The 17,913-nt window shown below is 37.1% G+C and overlaps 1 protein-coding gene across 1 annotated transcript; it reads left to right on the top strand.

Annotated features, from left to right (window-relative positions):
• Positions 1-7,545: 7,545 nt before the first annotated feature.
• On the top strand, positions 7,546-12,689 carry LOC137652766 (zinc finger BED domain-containing protein 5-like). Its single transcript, XM_068386172.1, has 4 exons — positions 7,546-7,714; positions 7,940-8,785; positions 11,828-11,916; positions 12,594-12,689. Exons 1-4 carry the CDS (start codon positions 7,546-7,548, stop codon positions 12,687-12,689), a joined length of 1,200 nt encoding a protein of 399 aa, XP_068242273.1.
• Positions 12,690-17,913: the final 5,224 nt, after the last annotated feature.

Raw genomic sequence — 17,913 nt, 5'->3', positions numbered from 1 at the left:
AAACAGAGTAGGTAAATCAGGACTAAGATCCTCCAACTCCTGATCAAAGTTTGGCTCTTCAATCAGACATCAACTTTCTCATCTACCAACTCATTATCTCGCAAAAAATTAAGGTCATTTATAGGCAACTTGGAAACCATACCAACAACAACAGATCCTTATAACCAGTTACAATGAAGATCTATTCAATGACCTAAAATGACCACAATCGACCCCATGAATGGAAGTATACTCACCAGTAAATGAATGCTCAGTCTCAAGAACAAATTTCCTAAAAACAAGAGACTAGGTACAACAATTATCACACATGTGCGAGCAAGCAGTTAAGTGATAGTTGAGAGGAGAGGTGAAGGCACCTAACTTTATTTGATTGGACAGCGAGCTTAAATACAAGAGTTTCAGAACAAGGAGGACACAAAAATTCAAACACAACAACTCCTGATAAGACAGGCTCTATCGGGTTCTGTTAACAGTGAGGTGTAGAAAAAGATGTACAATAAAAAGAAAATACTCTTATAGTGTACAAGTGTGTGCTGGATGTCCTGGATGAGCTGGATGTCCTACAGTACATGTTTGGTACTCTGGATCTTTTCATTGGGCTTTTGCAAAGGCATTGTAATTTAATCCCAGGGGAATGGTAGCCCATATGTTTTTTGACAAGACATCGGTCACGGGATTCCTTTTCCCAGGGACGTGTTGAAGAGTGCAATTGTATTCAGCTACGGCGGAGAGAGGGCGACGTTGACGGGCGGTCCATTTGAATGTCGAAGGGCGAGGGAGTTGCTACTCAGAATGGTGTATTGCATCGTCCTTCCTTGGAAGGTCAGACTGTGTAACGCTGGAAGGCGAACCTTTCAGTCATCCAAGTTGCTGCTCTCCCTTTGGGCGAACACGGCAAGAGGATCAGCTCCCTGAACAACCTCTGGAACAAAACCGAAGCTTCTTCCCGAGACCTGATGATCTCGTGACAAGTCCCTCCAAGGAGTGTTTGTCTTTAATTGCTGACGGTGTACTTAATAACCAGATTCTACCTTGGACAGTTTTCTACTGAAGAAGGCCAATGGGCAGGGCAAGCCAATGACCACCTGCTTGAGTACTGCACCAATAGTGATGTTTCTGGCATCAGTGGAGAGAAGAAGATGGGCATATGGCATGGGAAAAATAAGTGCAGCAGCAGTTGATAGGGCATTCTTTGCGTTGCAGAAGGCCGTTTCTTGAAGGGGACCACACTTCAGGTCTTGTGACTTGCCCGTGAGGGAGGCATAGAGGGGTGTAAGAGTGGTGACGTTGGCTGGCAGGAAACGGTGATAATAGTTGATCATACCAAAGAATTCTTGCAGTGCTTTGGCAGCCGAGGGTGTGGGGAAGTTCTGAACGGCTGCTACCTTCTCAGGGAGGGGTTGGACTCCTTCAGGAGTGATGCTGTGCACTAAGAACGATACTTCATTAGCAGCAAAGGTACACTGGTTTCACCAGACTACAAGGCCGTTCTGTTGTAGGCGGTTGAGCAAGATGCGTGGGTGACGGAGGTGTTCCTCTTTGGAGGAAGAGAACTCAAGTATGTTGTCAAAATAACTTACACAGAAGGGAAGGTCCCCTATGATGCCTTCAATGAGACATTGAAAAGGAGCCCCAGCACTACGAAGACCAAAACACGAGTAATTGAAGGTGAATGCACTGAGGGTGGGGTGTGATGACAGTCTTAGGGATGTCTTTAGTTTATGGACACCTGATAATACCCCTTCAGGAGGTCAAGCATGGAGAAAATCTTTGCTTTGTGCAAGTAAGAGGTCACATCGACAATGTTTGGGAGAGGGAAGTGATCTGGTATTGTCAGCATGTTCAGTCACCTATAATCCCCACACTGATGTAGAGATCTATCTTTTTTCAAAACGATGCGTAAGGGTGACGACCATTTCAGCAAAACGTTTGTTTAGTGGCAGCCTAACGATCCGGTGCCAGACGCCTGAATCTGGTGAATACTGAGGGGCTCCGTCGTCTTGATATGGTGATGAATACTATGTTTGGCAGGAACCGTGGGTGTTCGACGAAGTTCTAGACAGAAAACTACCGGGTACGACGTGAGGGGATGGGCGTAAGCATCAGTAGTTGTGCTGATGTGGAGAGTAAGGTCAGAGGGGGCTGCTTGAAGAGATGTTGAAGGGTAAGATTCAGCATTGACAAGCTATCGGTGAGCAATATCAACCAGGAGGTGGTAATGGGAGAAGAAATCTGACTTGAGGATTAGCAATGTGATGTCGGTAATGAGAAACTTCCAGTGATATATGGTGCATCCAAACAGTAATGTGACGGTCTCGTAACCGTAGGTGGGTATCGCAGATCCATTGGCAGCTACCAGGCAGATGTTGTCAGATTTAGACAGACTACATCGAGTCCTGGAGAGTGGCCTTGGCAGAAGAGAACAGCAAGCACCTGTGCCTAACAAAAATCACATGCCTGTACCTGCACCATGTAAAAAGAAAAGATTAGTGACAAGGGAGGCCACCACCACAAGTGATGGTTTACTTACAGGGTTTTTTGGCCTCAGAATCTGGAGTAGCATAACTGTGGCCGATGGGTGTCAGTAAGTGGCTGGGTATAGAGGTCATTGGTTGGGGTGTGAATAAGTGGTATGTGATGGGCGACATCATGTCATTTTTCCCTTCATATAACATACATAAGTCTGTTTATGTAGAACTTGAAACAGATATTTCTAAAGGTGTGAAAGAAAAATAAATCATTAACTTGATCTACTTAATCCTGCAAACTTTGTTCTCTTTAATCTTAGGTCGCTCTTTAACCCTCATATCCTCACATAGTAATCCAGCACATTGCATGGGGGACATCGGTGTTCTACCACATACAAGTCAGCTTCAGTCAATGTTGAATAGCTGTCCTCTTTGTCAGGGGTGGCGGCATTGATGGAGGTTTTGAAGGTGGTGAAGTGGCTGTCCATATGGGCGTCAACTTTGGCCATCATTTGTAGTTTCAAATTTGAAAGATGATAATCTGGAATAAAGCATCTGACGATGTTTGATCTTGCAAAAATGCCTTATCTTCTAAAATCAGCAGCGCTGTAAATGAAATTAATATGCTGTGACACAGCAGGTGTCACCGAAAATATCTCGACAATTACACTCAGCGATGGAAGAAGCAAGTCTCTGCTGCTAATGTATCGGTTATACTCTTTATATATACTGTACATGACCCGTTTTCCATAAAGTTCGTGAAAATTTCAGAGGGATTCTATATGACGCAATAACCAACACTAGAGAGGTGATAACTTTCGAAAAATTACCAGAGAACTCTTTTCTATAATACGCCCATACCTTTGATTATTACAATGTTTCTAGAGTGTGGACGTGTTGTGTCGAACTCTGCTATTCATGCCCTGAGTCATGTTTTAGCTTTGTGTTTCTCACTTAGAATATAATTGAAAAGATATTAGTTAGTCTTATGGAGAAACCTAAGTGATAAGAAACAGTACACCATGTTTGCTCCTAACTATAACTGCTTCAAAAGTAATGAAACAGAGGGAGAACAAAAAAAATGGATAGTATGTGAATGTAAAAGACTACCATAAGAGATGTGTGCATATAGTGACAGCCATCAGTGAGATTGACCGGAATAACCTAGATTGGTTATGCCCTCACTGCGTATGTGATGCAAGACAAAACAATTTAGTAATATCAAAGTTAAAGGAAGATGTGAACATGAGTAATCTGGCCCTGAGCGAACAAGAAGCGAAGATAGATGACTTGGAAAACAAACTTGCGGACCGTTGTGCAGACGCAGCAAATTCCACCCGGATCACCTACCTCACTGAGAAAGTTAACATTCTTGCCATGAATATGGAATCAATTAAAGCAACACTTCAAACATTGATAGACCCAAAACCGGAGAAACCGACATTAGCTGACAAAGGAAAAAAATCTGTTGATAATGAAATCAACTAATACAACAACTAAAATTACTGAAAGAAAACGGGAGGTTGAACAAGCCCTTAAAAACATTCCTATACTTAATATGAGGTCAACTACGAATGGAAATGTTGTAAACTTAGCAAACAATATGATCAGAGAATAGGCGGCAAACAAAATTCAGAGACATTGGTGGCTGACTCTGAAACGACAAAAATCGGACAACTTAAACCCAAAATAATGATATGCAATGTATATAATGATGAAGATGATGTAGTAACTTCTTTGATTCAAAGAAATAGATGCCTGGACCATATCCAAAATATAGAAGATAAGATAAGTGTAGTCCTGAAGAAAAATGCCTCATGGGGGACCACCCACCATGTGCTGAAATGTGATCCTGAAGTTCGGAGGGCTATTCACGATAATGGGGACAAAGTTTCGTTAGGATGGGGTATCTATAACATAGGTGATAGGTACCACGTGATCACCTGCTACCACTGTCAGAGGTATGGACATTTTGAAAAACATTGCAAGTCTAAGAATGAAGATAAAGTCTGCGAGAAATGTTCAGGGAGACACTTCACCAGGGAGTGTAATTCTGAAGTGTCAAAGTGTATAAACTGCACAAAATTAAACAGACCAAGTGACCATACAGTAAATTCTGGAGACTGCAATGCTTTTGACTTGGGATTGAAAAGACTAGCGGAAAATACTGATCATGGTTACTAGGGATGTCATAAACTGTGGCTATGTAAATATACAGAACAATCTGTAAGTAATAAGACTGCTTAAATTCGAGAATTGATAAACGAGATATATTTAGATGTACTAGCATTATCTGAAACATGGCTAAATAACTTGGACAAGGCAAAGATCACTGAAATGACGACCCCCACACATGACTTCTTTCACATACCGAGAGAAGGTAAGTCTGGTGGGGGTGTCGGACTCTTTATTCATAAAAGTTACTCAAATCTCAAAACGCTGAGAAGAATTAGTGTAACAAGCTTTGAATATATAAAAATAAAATTTACGCCAAAAAATAGAAGAATATCCTTTGCAACTATCTACAAACCTCCTAGAACCAACTCTAGTATCTTTTTGAAGAATTCGGTGCTCACATTGAGATGATTATCATGGAGAAAAACGAATTAGTTATCTGTGGAGACTTCAATTTTTGGATGGATGACGCATCAAATCCTAACGCTTTGGCATTTAGTGAGTTACTAGAATCATATCGACTATTGAATAATGTCAACTGCACAACTACTTTAACTGGGCATACGCTAGACTTAGTTATAAGTGATGTCATGAATAATATTGTATCTGATATTAAAGTCGAAGAGAAATGTACTATCTCCCCAGTACACAAACTTATTACGTTTAGTCTACCTCTACAGAAACATGCATTAGTAAAGAAAATAAACTTTAGACATAAAGTTACAAAGAAAATAAATGATGCTATCAACATTCCTTGTAACATGATGATCAACGTCTGACTGTATTATGACCACTTATAATAAAGTGAGTAAAAGTGCATATGATACCATGTGCCCACCGATGGAAAAGACTATAACCGTAAAAGACCATCTCCTTGGTTTGATGGAGAGACTTTGATAAAAAAAAGAGGGAAAAAAGACGTAAAGAAAGAAAGTGGAATAGGTTAAAAACTGAAAGTACTTGGGAAGAATACAAAACTGCGGCGTGTCAATATAACTACCTACTAAGAAGGAAAAAAAATGAATACTATAAGAGAAAGATCCTCGAAGCAGCAACAGACATAAATAAGTTATATCGTCTTCTGAATGGAATAATGGGAAATGTAAAAGAAAAGAAGCTACCTTATGGATACAGTGACCAGGAACTAGCAAGTAATTTTCTAGTATTCTTTAAAAACAAAATTCAAAACATAACCAGGTCATTTCTGAATACTCAACATTAGATTAATGATTCACCTAGAACACAGACTAAATTAATATGATCTAACAACATAACACAAGATGACATCACCAGAATTATCAAGAGAGCAAAGAAAACAAACTGCGCGATCGACCCTATGTCAATATCTGAAGTAATTGGAGAGAGAGACTTTTCTAGTCTATCCGAAATAATAATGAGAATAGCAAAAGCAAGCATTGATGAATGTAAGTTTCCTAAATCTGATAAAATGGCTATAGTCACACCAGTTCTGAAAAATGCACTGGACTACCAGGAATTAATCTTATATAGACCTATTTCAAATCTATCCTTTGTCTCAAAAGTGCTTGATTATGTAATTCTTGAACAACTAGTCAGCCACTTAGAAGTAATAGAAGCTTTGCCTGACAACCAATCTGCTTGCAGAAAACTATACTCTACGGAGACAGCCATCTGCTCTGTTGTAAATGATATGCTAGAAATGATGGATGAAAATAAATGTGGTATCTTAATACTGCTCGATCTCAGTGCTGCTTTTGATACAGTGGTGTATGAACTGCTACTAAATTATCTACGGTCCATCGGCGTTGAAGGTCAAGCCTTCGAATACCTGAAAGACTGCTTAGTTCAGTGATTCTCAAACTGGGTGCCGTGGCTCCCTGGGGTGCCATAGACAGCGCTTAAGGGTGCCGCAAAATTGTCATGAGTTTTGTCTTGGCTAAATCGTCTTAATGAACATTTGAAAAAAAAAAAGTTTTCAAAAGTCTTCATATAATTATCAATGTAGGTAGGAAGTTACATGCTCAAACATTTCTCGCAAATAGAGGTTGATATTTCCTTTTCTATACTTGTACAATACAACTACTACTACTACTACTACTACTACAGTACTACTACTACTACTATTGCTAATAATAGTAATAGTAATAATAAATAATGATAATAATATAACAACAACAACAATAACAACAACAACAAAAATAGTAATAATAAAGTGTAACAGTTGACTTTGTTCATACTCACATTTTCTTTGTTTATACTTGTTGCCCGTCCGATACGTGTTCGGTTCTCGTTGTCTTTGTATAACCCTAGTTTTCCACTCCCGAGTCAGTGAGGCATTGTACCTCAAGGCAAAAGTTCTTTGCTGTTTCTGGGGTTATATTACAGTTATTTCAAACAGTATCGTGCTTCTAACATACCGTACGATGGATAAGTTTGTCATTAAGAAGAGAAGACACGAAGTTGGTGGTGAGGGTGAAGAAAGGGACGAAAGTTGGTTTGTGAGCGAAAAGGATTTGGCCATTCCAACAACAAGTACATCAACTTCAAAAAAAGACAATAAAAATTGCTCCTACTTGGATAATTATTTAAATTTTGGATTCCCTCTGGTGTGGTGATGAAGTTACTCCCATGCCTTTATGTGTTATTTGTGGTGATAAATTAGCTAAGGAAGCAATGGTACACAGTAAATTAAAAAGGCATTTAACTCTGAAACATAATCATCTTGCTAACAAGCCTCGGTCCTACTTTGAAGGACTTTTAAATGAGCAAAAACAACAGAGTGCGATGCTTTCTAAGAAAGTCAAAGTTGCTGATAAAGCACAAGAGGCCAGTTACTTAGTTGTAGAGTTATTTGTTAAAAGCATGAAACCTCATACAATAGCAGAGACTGATTTTACCTGCATGTAGTGCCATAGTAAAAACAATGTTTGGAAGTGAAGCAGAAAAAGAAGTGAGGAAAATTCCCGTTTCGGAGAGTACCATTAGCAAACGGATTCATAATATGTCAGCAGACATAGAGGAAACTGTATGTACATCTGTGAAGGAAAGTGAAATGTTTCCACTTCAGGTAGATGAGTCCACAGACATTGGAGGTATGGCTCAATTACTGGTATTCGTTCTGTACATTCATGATGTTGAAATAGTGAACCAATTCTTTTGTTGTAAAGAACGTAAGGAAACTATAACAGGCAATGATATTTTCTCTACATTAAGTGAGTACTTAAAATCAGTTGGTTTGACCTGGCAATCGTGTGTTGGGATTTGTACAGATGGGGCACCTGCCATGATTGGCTGAATTAAAGGATTTGTGTCATTAGTGAATAGAGAAAACAGCAGTGTGATAACAACACATTGCTTTCTTCATCGTGAAGCGCTGGTTGCAAAGACAATTAGCAATGATTTAAAATCTGTACTGGAACAAGTTGTAAAAATGGTGAACTTTATAAAAAGTCAACCGCTGAAGTCTCGTCTGTTTACTAAGCTGTGCGAAGAGCTTGAGGCAAAACATTTGAACCTTCTTCTACATATGGAAGCACAATGGCTCTCCAGAGGGAAAGTATTGTCACGAGGATGCGAACTGAAGGAAGAGATGCTTACTTTTTTCACTCTTGAACAACAAGAGGAATTCAGTGATTTACTGGCAGATGACACTTGGTGTGCAAAATTGTCTTACTTAGCTGACATCTTTGAACTTTTAAACAAGGTAAATGCCAGCATGCAAGGAAAATCAGAAAATGTTTTATCTTCCACTGATAAAATTAAAGCGCTGAAAGAAAAACTGCAACTGTGGGGTGGCAAAGTAAAAGAAGGCAATTTGGACATGTTCTCACATGTTGCAGTAGCAGCAAACAGTGGTGAGATAATACCCATTATTTCTGAGCATCTTGCAGTACTGGAAAACCAACTTCAGCACTATTTCCCAGATATATGCACTGAAAACTATGACTGGATAAGAAACCCATTTTTTGCATCTATATCTACCCAATCTCAGCTTACCCTCATAGAAGAAGAGCAGTTAGTGGAATTGCATCATGATCGTGATTTAAAGTTATTGCACATGCAGCTGCCTCTTGATGAATTCTGGGTTCAGATCAAGACTAAGTATCCTCATGTTGCCAAAAAAGCTCTGGTAATGTTAATCCAGTTCTCTACTTCTTACCAAAGTGAGTTGGGGTTTTCTGCTCTAGCAAACATTAAAACTAACAAAAGGGAAAGGCTGAAAACTCTTGAGGAAGAAATGAGAGTATGTTTGTCCACCATTCAACCCAATGTGAAACGGATCTGTCAGTCACATCAAGCACACACATCTCACTAAAATAGGTGTTTTTTTCTTCTTTGCTTAAGTGTGATTACCATTTTCTTTTTTAGTCTGCATTCATAACTCTTAACTTCAAATCTTCTAATATGCTCTTTGTATTTCTGCATTGTATGGTGGTGCTGGATTTGGTTTGATTATGGATGATAATAGAAATAATAATAATGTCTAGTGTTTTATATAGCGACGTTTCTCCTTAATGGATTCAAAGCCGCTAGTACAGTAATTATATTCATCAAATAAGTTAATTCATGAGATATGGTGGGGTGGTGAAGAAGGGGTGCCACAGTAATGGTTACATCAGTTTAGGGTGCCATCAACTGAAAAAGATTGAGAACCACTGGCTTAGTTGGTAGAAATTACGGTGTAGAAATTGGAAACTCTTATTCATCATATGAACCAAAAAAAAAGAGGGGTACCCCAAGGGAGTGTACTTGGCCCAATCTTATTCTGCATCTATACTATTGGTCTATCGAAAATGCTACAAAGGCTTGGCGTGAAGTTTAAACTACAGTATTTGCAGATGACACACAATTTTACTTCTCCATAAATGATATACATGACACTACTGAAACTCTAAACCGAATCCTTGATAGTGTTAGAGAATGGATGACATTTAAACAACTAAAATTAAATGTGAACACAACTGAATTCATGGTGGTGAGCAAGAGAAACAGTGTAAGAAACTTAAGTGATATTAAAATGAATATAAATAATGACTCGGTGCCGATATCAAGTAGAGTTCGAGATCTAGGTGTATTTCTTGACTGTAACCTGTCTCTAAATGCTCAAACAAATAATGTAATAAAAACTGCTGGTTATCATCTAAGAAATATTGCGTTTATAAAAAAGTACCTGGACGAAAATTCTGTAAAGAAACTTGTGATAAACTGTGTTATTACCAGGAATGACTACTGCAATTCTATCTACTACAATTTACCAAAAGAAATTACAAAACATAATAAACAGAGGAGCAAGACTGATAAAAGGTGTCCCATCTAGAGAAAGAATCATCCCTATACCAATCGATTTACACTGGCTGCCGATTAAAGTGAGAATTGAATTTAAAATATACATAATAACCCACCAAGTTATCAGAACCGGTTGTCCAAAATACTTAAGAGAATTGCTACATATTGCGCAGCCAACAAATCGCTTCAAACTGTTGGAACCTAAATTTATGTCCACTTTAGGCTCCAGAGCCTTTAAATATGCGGCCCCGAGACTATATAATAAGCTCCCACGAAACATTCGAATGATTGAAGACATTAAGGGTTTCAAAAGGAAACTGAAGACTTTCTTATTTCATGAGTCTTTTGACAGTGACGATTTAACAGTAAATGAACAATACACGATATGAAACGTTAAGTACTCTGAACGAACAAGGTAAAACGACAGTGGAGGTCCTGTAGAGAGTGGGGTTCCCCTGCTGTATGGGACCAGAAAAGCAGCCATCAAAGTAAGTAAGTAAGTGATATTCAAAAACAGATTTTTTTTCACAGGTCTTATCATAAAAACAGATAAATTGTTTCTGTATATAACTGTTGATGAATTTCAGGAATCATTCTTAAATCACAAAATTACTCTTAATATATACCTCACTGAGAAAGAAAACTAATTTGGGTGAGAAGTATATATGGTAAATAGAACGCAAAATCTATTTCAGCAATTCCTCAAAATTTTCCCCTGTCATCTAAGATTTAGTGACAATAGACATTAATGGAAATAATCCAGTATGTTTATAAAACATTTTTATGGAAGAAGAAATTCCAGTCTCTCATAACCAGATGCCAAGAGAGGATATTCTGTCTGCCATACCTTACTTGAGAAAGTTAGCCAGCCAAGTTCCAAAGTATAAACCGTCACTGAAGATTAGGCTTCTTATTGGCAGCAGCTGTCCTCCAGTACTTCAATCAATCAGAGCCATTCCAGCTGAAAACAATGGACCATCAGGAGTGCAACTCATGCAAGGTTGGACAGTCAATGGACCAGATAAATTTATAGTTAAGGAAAACAAAGAAGTCTCTTGTAATAGGGTATCACTCTGGGAAGTTGAGTCAATTAAAGAATGCATGATCCCAACTGAAGTCAACAAGATGCTCAAAATGAACTTCAGTGAAAATATATAGGAAGCACTCCAGAAGAAAAAGGGTACTCACAGGAAGACCTGAAGTTCATGTCTTTGGTGAAAAAGCAGCAAAATTTCACAAATGAGTAATAGGAATTTCCCTGGCTATTCAGTGACATTTATCCAAGTGGATATCAGCAATAAATTCCAAGCCCTCAAAGAAAAAAAATGACAAAAGAAGAAAATGTTGTAGATTAAAAATTCCATGCAAGAGGCCATGCATGATAATTATCACACCATGGAGTTTGCACCTAAGATCAAACAAAATAAAAGTATTATTAGACTGTAGTGCAAAATTTAGGATTATTATCTAAATGACCACCTTCTACAAGCTCAAGATCATGTAAATCTCCTAGTTAAGAAAAAAAAAAATTTACATTAATGTTTTATCAAGTTGAGTCCCCAAGCAACAGAGTTTCTACTGTTCTTGTTGTGTCCTGATGGTGACTTACAACTAGAGCTACAAGAATACCAAAAAATACGAGTACACATATTTAATGGAGTTACAGCTATTGTGGCCAACTTTATTTTGAAGAAAATTGCAGTGATATTTACTCCTTCTGTGTATACAGAAGGAGTAAAGATCACTAATTGTCAACACTATAAGGAGAAATTACTATGTAGATGAATGCCTCAAGTCAGTCAAGAATGAAGACACAGCTCAACAGTTGGTCAAAGATCTTGTAGTAGCTGCACAATGGGGAGAATTTCATCTAATCTAGCTCACATTTAACAGTGAAGAAGTCCTTGAATTTATTTCAGAAGAAGGAGAGAAATCATCTGATAAGCAATTATGGGAACTTGAGAGACTTCCTAGGGATCCAAAGGCATTTGGGAAGAGATACCTTTTGGTACAGTTACTGTACAGTGTCGTCATACAAAAGAAGCCATTAACCAGAAAAGACTTATTATCTACAGTATTTTCACTATCTGATTCTCTTGGTGTTTTAAATCCATTCATTTTACTTGCTAAGAAGATACTGTAAGACTAGTGTCAAGAAAAGGAAAAATGGAAAATAGGGCTTAAACTTACCATTGCTTTCTGAATTAAATATTAACAGATGCAGGAAAACCATACTATTTGGAAAATTCAAGAGAGGCAGCTTCATGTATTCTGTAATAAAAAAAAAATAAGCTATGGGGTAGATGGATGCATCAGACTATCTGATAGTGAAAGGATATACGCATCACATCTAATAGGAAAATCAAGACTAGCACCTATCAAGCTTATAGTGATACCTAGACTGGAGATTACAGCAGCCATTGTAGAACTGAATATTACACATGTCTTATAAGAGCTAGAAACCCCTGTTTATAGAGTCACTTATCATGCAGACTCTGCAACATTGCTAAACTTTATATACAATAAAAGGAGAAGGTTTCTTGTTTGTGGCTAATTGAGTAAAAGTAGTCAGAGCATATTCAAACCCCAACATAAACGCCAAAGACAACCCATATAAGAATAACAGTAACCCGGCTAATGGATAACTAGCTATGATATAAAGAGCCAGATTTCTTATTCACAAAGGAATCCATATGTCCAACAGATACCCCTCATGAAATTTACAAGGATGATCCAGAAGCAGTTTCCCTTATATTTGTGGATTTGGAAGAGTCTGGTTAATGATACAATTAGACTGTTTGGCTATTTCTCTTCTTGATATAGACTCAAAAGGAAGATAGTCTGGCACATGATTTATCAAGACAAAATATGTAAATGGGACTCCACTTGATATCCATGAATTTGAAAAAGCTCAAGTTGTCATCTTCAAGTATGTACAGAAATGACATTTTCAGAAGAATTATAGCATCTACAGATTCAAATAGACGCATGGGACCAATCATGCCAGAAGTAAAGTTCAATTCATTGATTCAACCCCTTCATTGATACAGAGACTGGCTTTCTGTGCACTGGTAGATGAATTCCGGCTGGTAAAATTTCTCAACACATTAGTGGATTGGGCAGACTGGCAATTCTACAAGTAAACTGCTACGGAAATTTCTTTTCTTGGTATGGACTCAAAAGGAAGATAGCCTGGGACTGAAGATTCCTCTCCTTTCTCAAGACAAAATCTGTAAGTGTAACTCCACCTGATAGCCATGGACTTAGCAAAGCTGAAATAGTCATCATCAAGTATATGCAAAAACAAAATTTTCCAGATGAATTTTAGCATCTATAGAATCAAATAAACAGGAGTAGACAAGTGTGCCTGAAATAAAGTACAATCCATGGACTTGACCCCTTCATTGAAACAGAAGCGGGTCTTCTGCATATTAGTGGATAAATTCTGGCAGCTTGAATTTCACAATACACGATGCCTTTAGTTATTTGTTCTGAATGAGGTCATATAACATCATTGACCATAAGTCATATTTGTTATGTAGTTGTACTGAAATACCATAAGCGCTACAGGTATTATGAGTAATGTTGCATAGTATTGCATTGATAGAGCATGTTTCAGCATGGTTTATAAGTGTAGTACCATATATTATGAAGGATTTAATCATTTATTAGCTGTCTCAAAGATAGGATGTGATTCTTCTTACTTTTGTATTGCAGCAGGATCCAGTCTTTTGAGAGTGATGCTCATTTATTATTTCGTATTTTTGTACAAGAGTTTGTTCTTATCGATGTTCTCAGTCCAGAGTCACAAAAGCCATTGAGATTGAAGCATTACTGTAGGCCCTATTGGAATAAATGTACATGTTCTCATTACATCCCATCAAGAAGAATCGGGGACATTAGTATGGGATGTTGAACACTAACAAAAGGATATAATTCCAGGTGAGTGAGCTGATATCAAGTAAATGTGATGTAGTCCAAACATTCAATTTTTAGCCACATTAGTATGGGATTGAAAAACACAAACAAAAGGATCTAACTCTAGGTGAGTGAGATGATATTAAGTAATTGTGATGTAGGCTAAACATTACATTTTTGGCGACCAGGGAACCCATGCAGAGGACGCAGCAGTAGAAGACAAGCCAAATAGATGAATGCAACTCCATGCAGCAGGAATATAGCCAATCAGAGGGACACCACTACCCTAGTTTACATTCAAGTTCGATGTCAAGGAAGAAACCAATATCAAATATATCTACCTCATGTATCTGAATACAAAATAAACCTGGATTAAAATTTGTTACAAGTAGGCAGAGTAGGCAGGCGCAAAGGTAAATATTTAAAGTAAGTCAGAGTTAGTTTTACATAAAGTAACATTAAGTGTAGAACTACTAAAGTTGGGTGCACAGACACACAACGGTGCAATTAACATAGGAATTATGTTAGAATTAAATTTGTTTCATAAGTTACAAGTTAATTTTGTAGATTTTATTTGCCTAACCTAATCCAAGTAATAATTCAAAATGCCTCTGGATATCGAACATCCTGAGAAATTCAGCATTGCTGCTGAAACCAATTCTGTTGCAACTTGATAGCAACAGTGGTTCAGAAATTTAAGATATATCTAGAAGTATTAGGTAGTATGAAAGATACCCAGAAAAAAGCGTTATTACTTCACATAGCTAGAAAAGCGGTTTGGGAAGTGTTTAAGATGCTGCAACCTACCGATGACACAAGTGAAACTGAAATTAAGGCTCTTACCACATATTTTGTACCTCATTGTTATGTATTTTATACTGTAATACTATATGCGCTACGGGTATTGAGAGTAATTTTGCACAGTATTGCATTAGTAAAACATGTTTCAGCATAGTTTATAAGTGTAGTAACGTATATGTATATAGAATTTAATCATGTGTTAGTAATACCAAAGTTAGGATGTGATTCTTTTTACTTTTTTTATTGCAGTAGAATCCAATCTTTTAAGAAGTGATGCTCTTTTATTGTTTTGTATGTTTGTGTACGAGTTTTGTTTACATACTTTCCCTCAAGAGTCACAAGTCAGAGAGTAGAGTTGTAATGTAAGTTTTAAGCATCCAACATATTCTAATAAGAAGTCTCATTATATCCCACGAAGACGAGTCGGCGAAGATGCTGGGATAAAAAGATTCATTCCCAACTAATGAACTATTATTATTCCAGATGAGTGAGCTGATATCAAGTAATTATGATTTAGTACATACATCAACAGGCGACGATGCTAGGATAAAAGGATTCATTCTCAACTGATGAACTATTATCATTCCAGGTGAGTAAGCTGATATCAGGTAATTATGATGTAGTACATACATCAACTGGCGACAGAAGACGAAACCCATGCAGAGAAGTAGCAGTAGAAGAAGAGCCAACTAGAAGATGTAACCCAATGCAACAGGAATACAGCCTAATTAGACTACATCTCAGTTCGATGTCAAGAAAGAAGCAAACATCATACATTAATATTTTGTTTGTTAAAACCAAGTAAGGTAGGATTGAAATTTGTTACCAGTAGGCATTAGGTGATGAATATTTACCGTAACCCAATGATAGTTTGAATAAAAGAAAAAGTGTAGAACTATTAAAGTTGGTTGCACAAACACACAAAAGGTGCAATTAACATAGGAATTAGGTTAGAATTAACTTTATTTATGAATTTACAAGTTAATTTTGTAGTTTTCATTTGCCTAACGTTATTCAGGTAAGAAGTCAAAATGCCTCTGGATATCGAACATCCCAAGAAGTTGAGCATTGTTGTTGAACCAACTCTGTTGTAACATGATGGCAACAGTGTTTAGGATTTATATAGAAGCACTAGGTAGTATGAAAGATGCACAGAAGGCGTTATTACTGCACACAGTGTTTAAGAAACTACAACCTACCGATGACATTAGTGAAGCTACGATTAAGGCTCTTACCACATATTTTGCCCCTCAGGTCAATAAATTTTTTAAAAGGTATCAATTTACAGTACAGGTATATCAGAAAGATCATGAAAGTCTAGATGCATCTGTGCCTAGGCTTATGAATTTATCTGTTTCATGTGAATTTCTATAGTTAGAAAATATTATTATCAAATAGGTTAATACCCATTGCACATCACAAGAACTAAGAAAAAAATTACTGCAAGGTAAAGATTTAACACTACAGAAGTTATTGATTATAGGCAGAGCTTTAGAAACATCAAATAGGTAAAGTAATATAATAGGTAATTGTACAAGCAATAGAATGGAAAATTCTAAAGTTAGCAAGATAGGCTCTAAGTTGAAAGACAATGAGAATCAGAGAAAGAATACGTCAAATCCTAGTCATAGGAAATTGCCGAACTCTAATGTTCACAAATATCAGAATCAGACCTATACGCTATGCAGAAGCAACAGGAAAATATCAAATACTATAGGTATGGGAAAACTGATCATGCCAAAATTATAGAATGACGGACCATTTTTCAAATGTTTGTAGATTCCCTAAACAGTATGCAAAGAAAATAAATGCAGCAGCTGATTCTATAGGCCAAGAGAATAATGCAGAAAATGTTCATCATAATCAGGATAGGTCAAACACTGATTTTGCATTTCGCCTTAATTCTTTCAACAAAAGTGCAAAGAAACATATATTGGTAGAAGTGATCATAAATGGTAAACCAATTGTAATGCAAGTTCACACAGCAGCTGATGAATCAAATGTGTCTGAGAAAACAGCTAAAACCATTCCTAATTTGTTATTAGTAGGTACAAATAATGGTTTTGATATTCAGGTAACAGGTGCTTCGAACATGGAAGTCCAGTAGAGTATAAAGATCAGAAGTTAGATAGAATGCATTTAACCGTAGTTAAAGGTAAAGGACAAACTTTACTAGGTTTGGATTGGTTACAGGAATTGAAATTAGATTGGCCTAGTATTCTGAGCGTTACAGGTACACAAAATGAACACAAGAATGAAGCATCTGAGGATAGTATTCTATCAGAATTTCAAGACGTATTTGAAGATAAAGTTGGTACAGAGAGAACGCAAAGGCAATTTTAGTTTTGATATCAGATAGTACTTCTAGATTTTTTGCTCCAAGGCCAGTACCATATTCATTGAAAAGAGCAGTTGAAACAGAAATCAAAAGGATAGAAAATGAGGGTTCTTGGGATAAGGTTACATACTCAGACTGGGCTACACCATTAGTTCCTATTGTGAAGGAAAATGGTCAGTTTAGGTTATGTGGAGATTACAAGGTAACGTTGCATCCACAACTTCAGGTAGCTCAAAGTCCATTACCAAACCCGAAAAATATGTTTGGAACTATGTCAGGATGTACTGTATTTTCTGAGTTAGATCTGAGACAAGCATTTCATCAGCTTCCCACGAATGAAAATTCACAAGAACTATGTATAGTAAATACATCCTTAGGTTTTTATAGGCCAATGAAATTGCCTTATGGAGTAGCAAGTAGTTCAGCTATATGGCAGCAAACTATGGATAAGATTTTTCTTAGGAATGCATGGAGTATTTCATAGATGGCATTTTAGTCTCAAGTAAAGATAAAAGAGAACATGGAAAAAGATTACAGGCAGTTCTGAAGAATTTGAAGGAACGTGATAATATAGTAAATAAGAGCAAATATATTTTAGAAGTTGATTCAGTGGAATACTTAGATTTTGTAATTTATGACAAAGGTATTCACAAGACTAAGGAGGAAATTAAAGCAGTGATATCAACGAAGGTACCTGAAAAGGTCAAGGAATTGCAATCATTTTGAGGTTTAGTAACATTTATGGGAATTTCATTCAAAATTTATCTACAATCACACATCCATTGTATAACTTGTTGAATAAGGGTGTAGACAGAGAACTCTAACCCAAGACAGTGGAAGTCCGTAGTACAGAGGCTCGGAACTGAATAAAAATACAATTAAATGAATGACGACAGTCTTATGTAATCTACGTACATTTACTTAATCCTACAGGGGTGGAACTCACCT

This window comes from Palaemon carinicauda, chromosome 14 (genome assembly GCF_036898095.1).
Source record: "Palaemon carinicauda isolate YSFRI2023 chromosome 14, ASM3689809v2, whole genome shotgun sequence".
Taxonomy (NCBI): domain Eukaryota; kingdom Metazoa; phylum Arthropoda; class Malacostraca; order Decapoda; family Palaemonidae; genus Palaemon; species Palaemon carinicauda.
Note: the sequence above shows the minus strand (reverse complement) of the source record. Positions and strands in the feature narration are given on the sequence as shown.